General features: G+C 35.8%; 1 protein-coding gene and 1 long non-coding RNA gene across 2 annotated transcripts in view; both read left to right on the top strand.

The window, feature by feature from the left end:
* LOC108090043 (neuronal acetylcholine receptor subunit alpha-7) overlaps positions 1–1,461 on the top strand; it is a 53,513-nt gene extending 52,052 nt beyond the window's left edge. Inside the window, 3 exon segments of the mRNA XM_043208797.1 lie at positions 585–707; positions 817–955; positions 1,189–1,461. Coding sequence (XP_043064732.1) covers positions 585–707; positions 817–955; positions 1,189–1,341 — 415 coding nt within the window. The 3' untranslated portion in view covers positions 1,342–1,461.
* Positions 1,462–5,329: 3,868 nt separating this feature from the next.
* On the top strand, positions 5,330–6,560 carry LOC108090042. Its single transcript, XR_001771325.2, has 2 exons — positions 5,330–6,343; positions 6,402–6,560. It is a non-coding gene; the product is annotated as an uncharacterized LOC108090042 (long non-coding RNA).
* The last annotated feature ends 7,092 nt before the right edge of the window (positions 6,561–13,652 follow it).

The raw sequence follows: 13,652 nt of genomic DNA, 5'->3' as shown, positions 1-13,652 counted from the left end.
ATTTGGTTTATGTGTCTACAAAACTTGTTTTCGGTGTTAGATGTTAATGATTGGTTTAATTAGTTACTCAAAAATATAGTAATTATTTAACAAGCTTTAGATTTTTTGATTTTTATATGTTAATGTATAAGAATAGCAATACAAAAATATCCTGCCTTTCAGTATTATATGCATTATGCTGTAGCTTTATTTTAAATATATTTCTTATATAAAATACTTTAAGCAAATTTAGTCAGTCTTCAATTTATGGTGACTAAACATTTGAAAAAACCAAAGTATTTTTTTAATTTGAGTTATTTCTAATAATACGAATACGAGTTAAAAGATATTGTGAGAAATTAATTAAAATATAAATTTCAAAAAGATTGTTAGTTAAACAACAAACTCTATTTAAATGCAGAATAGACTTTCGGATCTCATTAGTTTATATATATGTAATATTATATTTTCTGAGTGTTGTCGTAGTTTCGTGCTCTTGCTTTCTCTGAGTGTAAGGCGAGAGCAGGCAGAGTGCCAATTATTCATATTGTATCAGATACTTCTTCTGAGGGCACTAAAGCTGATTCCTTTCCCCCAAAATGAAGCTCGTCGAAATCACTTCTGGCCAACGTACTAGACATCGACGATGACTTCCGGCACAATTGTCGCCCCATGACGCCCGGCGGAACACTGCCACACAACCCGGCCTTCTATCGCACGGTTTATGGGTAACGAGTCGAAATTGGCCCCCGGGCCGCATTCGGGTTAACTGAATCCAGCCACTCACGTCACACATTTCTCTCTCTCATTTTCGGCCGGGTCCAAATGACACAACAGACAAGGCGACGATGGCAGCATTGGGCCAATTGGCAGCACCCGAATGCCGGATGCGGTCACCCATCACACGTGCATCAAATCATCAACAGAATATGAATTAGGTTTAATCTTGAAGGAAATTCGCTTTATAACTGATCAGGTAAGTGGGTCATAGAAACTCTAGGATTTCTATAAAGATCACTAGATGATATCTACTAACTAATACCTTAATTATTTATTTGCATTCTATTCATATAAGCTATGCATGTTGAGCCTAGAATTAGCACTCGATAACTAGTTACCTACAAAGTTTAATTATTCGCTTCATCTTTTCTCTCCAACTTAACCCACTCTCTCTCTCTTTGAATAAATATAAAAAAAAATATCAAATAGCTACGTAAAGATGACGAGTGCAATGACATTGCCAATGATTGGAAATTTGCAGCTATGGTCGTTGACAGACTGTGCCTTATCATATTCACAATGTTCACAATATTAGCCACAATAGCTGTACTACTATCAGCACCACATATTATTGTCTCGTAGCCATATGGGCGAGGTGGTTATTGTTATTGGTTTTATTATAAAATCAATTTGTTAATTATTAAATTAATAACGAAACTTTTTAAGTAAATTAAAACTAAAAAACAATTTAAAAAGCACAAAAAAATAGGAAAACACATGATAAAAAACCATTGACTAAATAATACATCAAAAAAAAAAACTAAAAAAAAAAACTTATAAATTCGTCTCTGAAAACACAATAATTTATTTATAAAAACTCGTTTAAAATGTCTTTTATTTAAATCAAACAGACACTAAAAAAAAAGAGACTAAACCAACATCATATACTAAAACTTTAAAAACTAACTAATTCCAATTTTCCTAATTCTATACAAAAAAAAAATCTAAATAATGGTAAATCGAAGAAATCCCCCTACTTCCCCGCAAATCCCCACAAGCCAGTATCTATATTTCTTCCATTGAATATATATATATACATATATGTTTGACAAGCAAGCAAAACGGGTATATTTTCTTTTTAGATTTTATATTTTATAGAATAAGCGAGGAGTTTTCATAAAAAATAGTCACACGGGTTTTCGAAACTTATTTTTTTGACAGACTTCAAGGGAAATTGCAGTATTTCAAAGCAAAAACAAAGCCCCCAAAAAACAACCTTTTTGGAAGACTTCAATTTGTGAGCTTTATAGTAAGAAACGTAGATGAAAAATTTGCAGTGTGTATAAGATATGGAAACCCAACGTTTTTGTATCCACAAAAGGGCAACTAAATTTGTAATCTTCTTCAGCATTGAAGTCAGTCCAGAGATTTGTTCCGAGCAACTTTTTGCTAACCATTAGTACCTAGGCCAGTTAAGAAAATCCGCCACATTCCCCTCTCTAGACGAATCTGCATTTCCGAAACAGAACCAATTAACCCTACATATCCTACACTGTGTATCTAGTAATCCCTCTCCCTGACTTTGTTTTAAGTTCAAGTCTAAAACCAAATGATAAATCCAAAACCAAGCCCCGACAACTAAAAACCAAACCCCTTAAAGCTTACCAAAACCAATAGAATAACCAATCTTAATTGGAATTACGAAAATTCAATGGAATATAACAGAGAAATGAAAAGAAAAGAATAGAAGAATCAAAATGAAGAAAATCGATGACGAGAAGAGGCACAACAGGTAATGATGAGCCCAGAATGCGATCAGTAAATGAAATGTATCCGAAGGACTGCATTTCATGTTGACTGGCGCCGCACGAGGAAATGAATTTATGAAATTAAATGGTTGCGAGCAATAATATCTGCGTGTTGATGAATTGCATGATTTTTGGTGATGCAAACGATGATCGATCGAACTATTGCTCGAAATCACCGACGAAGGGCAAGAGTTCGCTCCTTCAGCGCATTGAGAACAGCGAACCTCTAAACAGTTTAACATTCAGTATTGATTTCACTTACCCTTTGGTTGTTTACTATTATTTAAATACTAAAAGTGAGGACACCAGAAAGCAATTCAGCACAGAACACAAGCCAATACAATCGATTGGAAGCAGGCAAACAAACAAACACAGTACTTGAGATATACCAATAACAATGAACATCACAAGACCCTAGAACACGTAACATGCCGGTGCATCGGTAATTATGTGCTTGCTCTAGTGTAGAGCCCACTGAACATACTTGATCACAGACCACAACAACCAAAACATATAAACCAAGGAGCTTTATACAGATATATATGATGGAGTTTAGCGTGAGTCAATCTGGCCCAACTTTTCATATATTTGTACCATATACAAATCCACACACAATACTCACTCACACACAAACACACACTCGGTTGTTCGATGGCCAGTTAATCGCAATATTATAGTCTCAAAGTATGTTTCTGTCCGCTTACTAGTCAAGCACACAATTTCAACAACAAAACCAAGGAATACAAGAAACAAAAATCTTAAAAATTAACGCGGTCTGGGAATTGAACGGGGAAATGCGAAGGAGAAGCTGAGGAAGCTGCAATCTAAAGAATCTTTTAATATCCTTACTCTGCTTCACATTTCCTCGATTCACGATCCCACGATCAGGAATAGATACAAAAAAAAAAAGCAAAGCTGCGTTGGTCGAAATTTCACACTGACTTTTCTTTCCACACAAAAGCAAAGAAACGTTCGAAATGGAATTAGCTTATTAATTTTTAAGTTACAGTTATTCTGCTTCTAATTGTAAATCTTGTGCAATGTAAACAATCAGAATTTTCTTTGAATATAAACAAATTGAACACACCAAAACCAAAGCGAACAAAACATATAGGTCACAGTAAAAATGCAAAAAAAAAAAAATTCAAACATAGATAATGGAAATATGATTAGCAACTAAACGATGTCATTCAACTTAGACTAGGCTACACAGAATCCCATAAATTGTTAAGACTCTATCCAATGAGCTAAAAATGCGAACTCAAAAATCATACTAGAAATAGATTTACATACAACCAATAAATATATATTTCACATAACGAACCAAGCGAAGAAATAGTTGAGAAAATATGAATAATGAATAATTGGTTTTTGTTTTGGTTAAATGACAATTTCAAACCTCAATTTATATACAGATTTTGTATGCTAAACTATACAAGCTTCTGACTTAATCTTTTTTGGTTGTTTTATTTTTTGAATGTCTCGAAACATTTATATATAAGGTTTAGCTTTTGATAAACGATTCCAAGTGTAAAATAATATGAGAGCTCGTTATATTTTGATGAAAGGTGAAATTCTTTTTAAATTTTGTTGTACTCACCCACAAGAAATGATTGAGAGCCAATGGACCGGAGAGAGTATACATTTGTGGGTACTTTTCTTAATGTTTTTGATAAACATATATTTTATTTTGTATGCTTTTCCAATGCGAATGTCAGTGAAAACAATTAACGATAGATTTCAATCCTAACGCTTAAGAATATTAATGAAATAATAATAGAGAACATAGCAAACAAGCTGCCAGCATGAAAAATAAAAACAATAACTAATTTTAAATCTTTTATACATTTCCATCAATTGTGCTTATTTGAACACAAAAGAAAGCAAACAAAGAAGCCCAACTGAAATATCTGATGGCCGTTTTCAAATAGCAATCAATAACTGGATTATGTTCAACATCCAATTAGCTGAAGTTGAACAAAAGTTTTCATATAAGCAATTTTAAAAGAAAGTGTCACCCCAGTAATAAATACATAGGAAATAGTACGGCTCTCTGGGCTGAGTAAAATTAATCGGCAACATTAGTCGAAGCCATGCAATTGAGCAGGACGATGGAGATTGAGATTAAAACTAATAAAGTTCTAGTGCATACAAGGACAGTTTGGAAAATAGTTATTTCATCAACCACACTGTATACATATATGTGTATATTTACATGGATATATGTGCATACGTATATACTTCTTTTTACACAGACAAACAAGTATATATATAAATATATAGTATACTATGTAATAAATTATAAAACAAAATATTTGAAGCAAATGATGAAACTTTTTCCTACAACTAGTTGCATTTAAATGAATTTTAAAAAATATACATAAAAAGTATATATTTCTTAAAAAAAATACAAAAAAACAAAAACCAAACTCCTTTCTCTATTAAAATAAAAAAAAAAACACAGAAAACTTTAAATTAATATTTAATTAGTCATTTAAAAAGGGTTTATTGAAACCCAAATCAAGCGGGATGAAATCGTAACCTAGTAAATATTTAAATTAAATTAATTTTAAAAAGTGAAAAAGAAACAAAGAACACAGAAAATAAAAGAAAAGCGCTGATTTTTTATGTCGTTATTAGTATTTAAATTTAAATAATTGCGTATAAAGAAACATACAGAATTAACTAAAACAAAACCAGAAAATATATGACATAAAAAATTAGAAGAAAATTTAAATTGGTCATTTTGACCTAAATAGTAAATTATAGAAAAATAAAATAAAAGTTGAAAGGAAACAAGAAGAAGGAAGAAAGAAGAAAAACCCGAGTAATGCGATTGTAAAATTTTAATTATTATTCAATAATAAAATTCAAAAAGAAAAGATTTGACAGAAATACCAAAAAAAAACAAACTAGGTTTCATTCTCCCCACAAATTTCACACTTGGACGGAAGTCTTGGATGAGGATTCTTTAGGACCCTTGAAGACGAAAATGAAGCTGCGACCAAAACAAGGAAAGGTAAATTGTGTTAAGCTCTAGAAACCACTGAGAGTTAGGCTTAAGGTACTCTATCATACATTTTCACACATAACTTATAAAAATGTATATATATTGTATCAATGTTCATAAAAACTAAATTCATAATGTCACAAAGTCATTGCAAACAACACTATTACACTGTAAAAACCAATGCTTATATTACGTAGTATTTACGTTGTAACAAATGGACAAAGAAACGTAATTTACTAAACAAAAATAATGAAAAATAGTCGCTTAACAATTATATTCAAAGTGGTAAAATTTCACAACTGGTTTTCCAGAAGCACAATTTTGGTAAATTTTACTAAAGGAAAATTCTGATCCCTAGCGCAGTTTGTCAACAACCAGCTGAAAACTAAATTAAAATCCAGTTCCTTCTTTACAATACATAACAGAAAGCAAAATATAAACAATTTAGAAATCCAGATAGCCAAGCAACTGAGTTAAAATAAAGAACAGCTGAAGGAATGCTGCGTGTATGTATGACCAGTTATTTTTATTTTTCCATTGTGGAAAGTTTAACTTTATACAAATTTTCTCTATTTATCCCAATATTTCGGCATGATTTCCTTACATCTTTCTTCTATTGATTTCAAAAGTCCAATCAACAAAACTTATGTTTCTAAAAATGAACCAAAAATAGATAGCCACATTTACTCCTACTTATGCACTTCTTTGTATACATTTGTTTATGCATGGTATGATCAGATCTTTATAAAATATAGCTTTCCCGACTAAAATGTGTATTTTTATCTAACCCTTTTCATGGTTGCCTAAAAACTTGGGAGTATTTGAGGTGAGTTGCTCAAATCTACAAACAGATGAATATTTTATTGATGGTTTTTTAATTCTAGGGACAATTTTCGACTGCAGCAAACGAAATATTTTGGAGCATCACTATTTACTACCAAAATGTCTCCCTTTTATATTTATTTCAAATAATAATTGTGACTTTAAAAACTTTGTAAATATTATTATTTTACCAAATAAAATTTGTAACGTTTAAAAACGTGTTTAAATTTTTTCAACATTCATAAAAAAGGGAAACAATATCTTGGTCCTGATTATCAGTGGTGTTGGGAACATGATTATGTTTGATTATAAGGAAATGATTATGTTTGATTAACCCCCTTACAAAGTTTATAAAAATCTCAGAATAATTTGATGTAACGGTTTTGTTTTTTTAAAATAGCAATATATTGAGCGTTGCCACAATGCGAGCCGCACCGCCAGATTCGTTGCCAGATGTGCAAAAATAAATCGTAGAGCAAGGCCGCCAGAGGCGCTGGACTCTACATTCTTTTCTTTACTTTACACATACCTACACGCTACTTATAATCTACATACTTTTTATGTCCGCATTCAAATGTGGATTGCAAGTTAAAGACACCAGGTGGCGTATTTTTATTAGTAACTAAATTGGGCACTAGAGTATCGTGACAATGCTTACCAACACTAATATCAGTGCTGAAAGTTATAGAGGAATATGTGGGATTGAAACTAAAATTCAAATTTGAATTTAAAATTGAAAATGCAACGGTTTTTTAAATATAAGATCCATGGCAGCTAAACGAAATTTCTAGTAAAGATGTTATTCGATGTAATATCCACTTTTTTTACCTATTTGATTCGTAAAATATCAAGTTAGCGAATAGCCGTCTAACACACGACTTCCTATTGCAATATGTTCCAAATAAATGTTTGTTTTGAGCCAAGTGTTTTTTTTGCAGCACTTGTATGCCCTCGCAAATCAAACAAATTCGTCGATAAATAAACAATCATATGGATGGGTGTACATACACACGCAAATGCGGAAGCCCTCTCAACTGAATATTACCAAAGGCAACAACAAGCTCCTTTGTGGTCAATGCTACTGCTGCAAAAAAGTGCATGGTAAATACCCCCACCAAAAAAAAACAGGGTCCACCCTTTGACCCTCACCCCGCTTAATGATAAGGGATGTTACCTCCGGGCGACTCATTCAATGCCTATGGCAACCTTTTGCAACATGCCACAGATTTTCATTTTTTTCCATCGACTTTTCACATTTTTGTGCGTGAAAAAAACAGTGAAAATTATTCCTTTTTTTTCGTTAGCATGTTGAACAAAGCGATTTAAGGTTGTACATAACTATGATATAGAGATAAATAGTGGTTGTTGTACATAGGGAGAGGGTGCCACCTATATACCCGCACACAATTCCCTTCTGCGGCAACAACAACAATAACAATGCACTTTGTTGTACATTAAAATCGCCGCCTGTCTCCCATCGAATCTGTGTGTGTGTTTGAGTGTGTGTGAGTGGGGTTCCCGTATTCGTGTGTGTGCGTTTGTCGTGTAAAGTATATAATTAACGGCATTTCACATATGTATGTGCCAGTGTGCGTACACCGATTCGCGTACATAGGTTAACCCCTTCCCCTTCCCGTTTCCCTACCCCCGCATTCCTCACTTACCTCATTACATGCGAAGAATACATAAAGTAAATGTCAAAAGCGACACACAGATACCCGCGCACGCACACTGATGCACTCTGTCGCGATGTTGCCGATGCCCTTCTCGCTGTTTGTTGTTGTTGTTATTGTTGTTGTTGATGTTGTTGTTAATGTTGTTGTTGTTGTTGCTGCTGCTGATTGAGTTTGAGCTGATGATGAGTGCAAGTTGCGACCCCTGACTTCCCATTCCCCCCCTTCCCCCGCAACTCCCCACCCAACCAACCATTCAATACAGCGGCCTACCTCAATATTAGCACGCACACACAGATACTCCGCCACTTAGTTTGGCTGCACGGAGAGAAAATGTGGGTTCTGTAGAGTAAAAACTGACCTCTCTGATCGGTATTAATTGGAAAATATATAACATTTTTAAATAATGGTATTCTTTTTTTTATTTAGAAGGATTCCGTTTTTAATTGTCCAATTGCATATAACAAAAATAACACAGCAAATGGAGTACAAAATGTAAAGATACCAGGAATTTCAAATGGCGTAGTTACAACTGGGGTACAAGTGCTTATTTTAAGTTTCAAATACTTTTTTAGTTAAAACTTTTTGGATTTAGCATAGACTCAGTTTCATAGGTTTTGCTTCATGGAATATATCCGTGTAAATAATCTTTAATTTTTCCTGTGCATGTCCATGTGTGTTGGCGGTGCGGGGTTCGCCGCTGTCCGGTTCTTTTGTGACTTCGGTTGCATCTTGGCACAGTCTCGAGTCTCGTGTTTCCACTCCCCCGATGACCAGCACCGAGCACCCATCAACCCCATCAGCACCACCCACCGCCCCCTGCTGACTTGGCCATCGGACTTGCACAATAAGCACAAATTACGAGTACGCATCTCGCCCAAACGAAGGGAAGAGCGGGGGAGAAAGTTACTTAGGAGTTTAGGGGGTTGTCCATGGGGGTCATCGTCGTCGTTGTCGTTGCCGTTGTCGTTGGGTCTTCTTGGGTGTCGTTTCTTATGGCAAAATTTATGTGCAATTTTAATTTATGCATTTGCCGTCACATTCTGGACAGTGTGTGCTGAATTTAACGAGGTTTAAGAAGAGTGCTCAGTGCGGGTGGTGAGTGGATGGATGGTGGATGGTTTGGAGAAAACTGCGGGGGGAATTTCCTGCGACTTGCACTTGAATGCCAAAATTTAGAGCAGTTCCTTAGATTCAGTTGTGTGATTGCAAGCACACACAAGGAAAAGTATTCCTCAGAAAATTAAGCATACTCCCTTTCTTTTAATACATAATTTATATTACATTCTTGCTCAGCAGCTTTGCTCAGCCATCTTTGTTTACTAGAAGAAAAAATTATACTTGTTTAAAAAAACTGCTCGACGGGCATCGAGACTTCCCTGGTATGTGACAAACCAGGCCATCCAAAACGACCTACGCCTTGTTCCTGTGGGCGACCTCCTAAACCAACACAGCCGGCGTTACTCGGATAGGCTAACGAGCCACCCAAATCCACTGGCAGGCAGGCTGGCCGACCCGCAAACCCTCAGACGCCTAAAAAGATTCCCCCCCAGCGATCTGTCTTCGCGTATTGTAAATTAACATTGTAAATAGTTGTAAATAATTGTATATACCATAGCCCAGGTCCATATCCCATATGTACCATACCTACCCCATCTTCTAAACGCCCGGTTATGCTCAGATGGTCCTGAACGATTCCGGCGACAATAATAAATATCGAATTAATTTAAAAAAAAAAAAAAAGTTTAAAAAAAATCTATACTAAATAATTCACACTTTTTTCATTTTCAATTCAGCATGTTTTAAGTAATAAGATCTGACACTTAATTGAAATATTGTTTAAGTAACTGTCAAAGAATGATAAGCGTCATCTGCACTGACTTGACTTTCTTTAAATGTACTCAATGTTGTTTAATAACATCCAAATATGAAAATATAGATAATTTTTCTATGTTATTAATCAGCACTTTGAGTAATTACCATTTTAAAGCACAATATTATTTCTAAAACTATTATTTTTGCTTATAATTAAAAGGGAATTTTTTTTGGGCACAGCAAACAAAAAAGCCATGTAATCGGTTTTGCAAGCAATTCATTTTAATGCAGCAACACGCACTTACGCACTTGAAGGCTTATGTAGTGCAACGCACTTTGTGGTACATAGAGAACTGTACCGGGCACATGGCACATCCTAATTATGTACAGGACGCCCAGAAGAAGAAACTTATATGTGCCTTGTGGCTGGTCCAGTGGTGCGATGCAAAAACCAAAGGAAATCGCACCACCCAACGCCCAACCGCCCAAACACCCAAAAAACACACGCACGCAAACACACTTGAGTGCGAAATGCAATGTCTAAGCATATGCAGTATATTTTCACAAAATGCAAAGACAATGCAAAAGAGGGTGGAGTGGAGTGGAGTGGAGGGGAAGGGAAAGGAAAAGGGAGGGGGCAACTGCTGGTAGGCTTAAGATTTTCTTCGAGTGGACAGTGCGAGCTGCAAGACAAACATAATGAAACATTTTTGGACAAGATGCAGCCACCTCACTTATATACACGCAAATGTCTAGAGATGCAGCTGCACTTTGCACTTGTGCGCTCGTGTGTGTTTGTGCTGGGTTTACTTTACTCATTTGCAATGTTTTTGGTAAAATGTAAAATTGAATTATTTAAAATTTAATAGAAAATCTTTGACTTGCTCAAAAATACACACACAACCAACACACTCGCACAGCAGAAGAAGCATATCTTGCTGCAGAATATATGTGAATATTTATAGAGGCATAGAAATATGTTTTAAGATTTGCTTGCGCAAAGGTATGAAAACTATCTCGAGATGTTTGTCATTAGAAAAAGAGGTTCAACAAATTGTGTTATGGAAAGCGATTTATAGATTTTCGGTTGGGGTGCGTGGAGTATTTTTTAGATTACCTATTTGTTGGTCTTACGAATTTCGTCTCTTAGTTTTTGGATGCTAATGTTTTTTTTTAAATTTATTCAAAAAACCAAGTAATTCTAGTACAAAAAAACAATCCAGAAATAACCTTAAATATAGAATCCATCCAAGTCTTGTATTTTCAAGGTATTTACAAATCGCATACTGTATTTTTTGGGCACTTGTATATTAATATATATTTTATGCTTCACTTCACCCACACACACACCTACACGTGCGTAGGCGCATACACACTTGCACACGAATACAGCCTTAGCAACATCTTGAGCTGGAAAAGCAAAGTCCAAGATGAAGGACTCCGTCCATTGTCCAATGTCCTTCGAAGCCTTATGCGCTCGTAGGCCTTGTTATCATTTCGGTAATTGCATTTTTGTGTTTGTCGTTGTTGTTGCACTGCACTGCTCTTGTTGCCACTGCACTTTGATGCAGTTTTTGCATCCTCTGCGTATTTTCCAAGGAGCTATGCTGGTAAACTTTCTCAAGAAAACCCAAACCACAGCTGCAAAGGACCATAAATTCTTGACTTGCCTTCCAGTTTGAAACGCCCTCAAAGGCATACAGTGTATTGCATCACTGTTTCTAATTTCTGAACGAACCGAATAGCATTAATAAATATGCACAGCATGTCTTGAACGCTGAAGTGTCCAGCAGGAGCTTTGTAATTTATTTTATGATAATAACCATTTTTTGTTCGGATATTTTCCTAGCTAACTATCGAAAGCAAAAGAAATTCAACATTTCGCTGGACTTTCCACCAAGTTACCCTTTGCGTGTGGATAAATGCGATTTAATTGGAGTTCCAAGTGTAGGTTTTATGGCAAACCTTTTTCTTTTGTTAGTTTGTTAAGGGAAGAACATCTTTGGACGTGTTTACAATAGCTGAGTTTGAAATGTGCAACGAAAAAGTCACTAAATACTGCAATAATAATGAAGATGGCGGAGAAACAATACTGTAATTGGTAAAACTGGTAATGATTAAACATTTAAAATTTATTGAATTATTTATAATATTAAATATTCCAAAAAAGGCTTGGAAATACATTTATTATATTTATAAGAGTGACATTTATTTAAATTGTTGTATATCTGTTGTGCTCTAATGTAGTTTTAATATTGTATTTATGATTTGCAAACTGTATACAAAATATATTTTTAAGGTAATTTATTTGGATAACATAGATGTCGTTTCGTTTTAAAATGGGGTTTGTCTAAAAGTTTCGCAAATTAGAATAGAAAGAGCTGAATCGCTAACAAATAAATTCTTTAATATATATATTTCATCGAGAGAAACCCAAAAATGTATTATTGGAAACAAAGGCAGTTTTTTGCGAAAGGAAGCTGTGTTTTTTTAAGCTGTCCAAAACGCGTTAGAATTCATTTGGCTTTGTATATTCGATTGGACTCCCTGGCGGAGTTCGCAGTGCGTGGAAACCTCTCGATAAATTTCAATTACTAACCCAATTAAAAAATGTTGTGCGCTTTTAGGCGAACAAACAGTGAAAAAGCGAATCAAAAAAACCAAATAAAATAATAAATGTAGGCATAAAAAAGGGAAATATTTTCAATACATTTGCGCAGAGCTTAACAAAAAAAAAAAAAAAAAAAAAAATCAGGAATGGAAAAGAGACGACAATGCAAGTGGAAAATGCAGCAACAACAGCAGCAGCAGCAGCAACAGCGGCTCCAACCGTTTTTAATTTATTTTTCCTCTCCCGCTGCTGTTGTCGCCCAACATTTGCCGACGTCACACATACGCACCATTGGCCCCGGCGACTGTCCTGCAGTTTTTTATGGTCACCGCTGCCGTCGCTGCAGCAGCTCAACCCCTTCTCTTCCCTTTTCCTACCTCCAGCCCCCTTTAAACACCCACCATTCTCGATGGAGGCAATCAGTGCACCTATGTACCCCGATCCTGGCCATCGCGGCCGTGGCCATCCAGGACATCCAGGACATTGCTGGCCCGTTTGCTTGCACGCGCTTTCGCATTTGGGCATCTCTCTTGCTTTTTGTTCATTTTTTGAGCGTTCGCGGCCATCGAGGCCAATGGTGGCGTCGACGTGTTGGAGCGGTACCGTTATATATTTTTATATATTTTATTTTTCATTCGCGCACGCATGCAATAAAACTTGTAAAAAACAGCGCTGCCGCTGCTGTGCCGTGGAAAAAACGAACAAGAGGTAAATAATGTACAGGCAACGCGAATGTGCAGTGTGGATATATTTGTGCCACTGTGTGTGTGTGTGTGTGGTGCGATTGTGTGTGTGCAAGTGTGTGTGAGTGTGTGATGATGGGGGAGGGCCGGGCAGACAGATGGGCGGCCGATGCGTTGCATACTTTTAGGCGCATCGATGCATCCTTACAGGAGTTTGGGGGGCCAGCATTTTTTGCAGCATTTGGGGCGTTGTCGGTTTTATTCGTTTTTTGTGCGTGCAATGGCCACGGCGAGCTGAAATAATGCGCTGTACTGGCACTTTTGACAACAACAGCAGGATGTTAATGATAACAATAACAACAACAAAACAGAAACAAGCAAAAGCAACAACAACAACAACAAATAATTGAAACGCTGGCAGCGCAGCCAACATCGCAGTCCGTCGTCCGCTTTGTGCGCCTTTTTAAATTGCAACTGAAATATGCGTTAATTTATGTTGCGTTGTTAAGCTTACACCCCCCGCAGCAGCAG

This window comes from Drosophila ficusphila, unplaced genomic scaffold, assembly GCF_018152265.1.
Source record: "Drosophila ficusphila isolate 14025-0441.05 unplaced genomic scaffold, ASM1815226v1 contig_712, whole genome shotgun sequence".
Taxonomy (NCBI): Eukaryota; Metazoa; Arthropoda; class Insecta; order Diptera; family Drosophilidae; genus Drosophila; species Drosophila ficusphila.
Note: the sequence above shows the minus strand (reverse complement) of the source record. Positions and strands in the feature narration are given on the sequence as shown.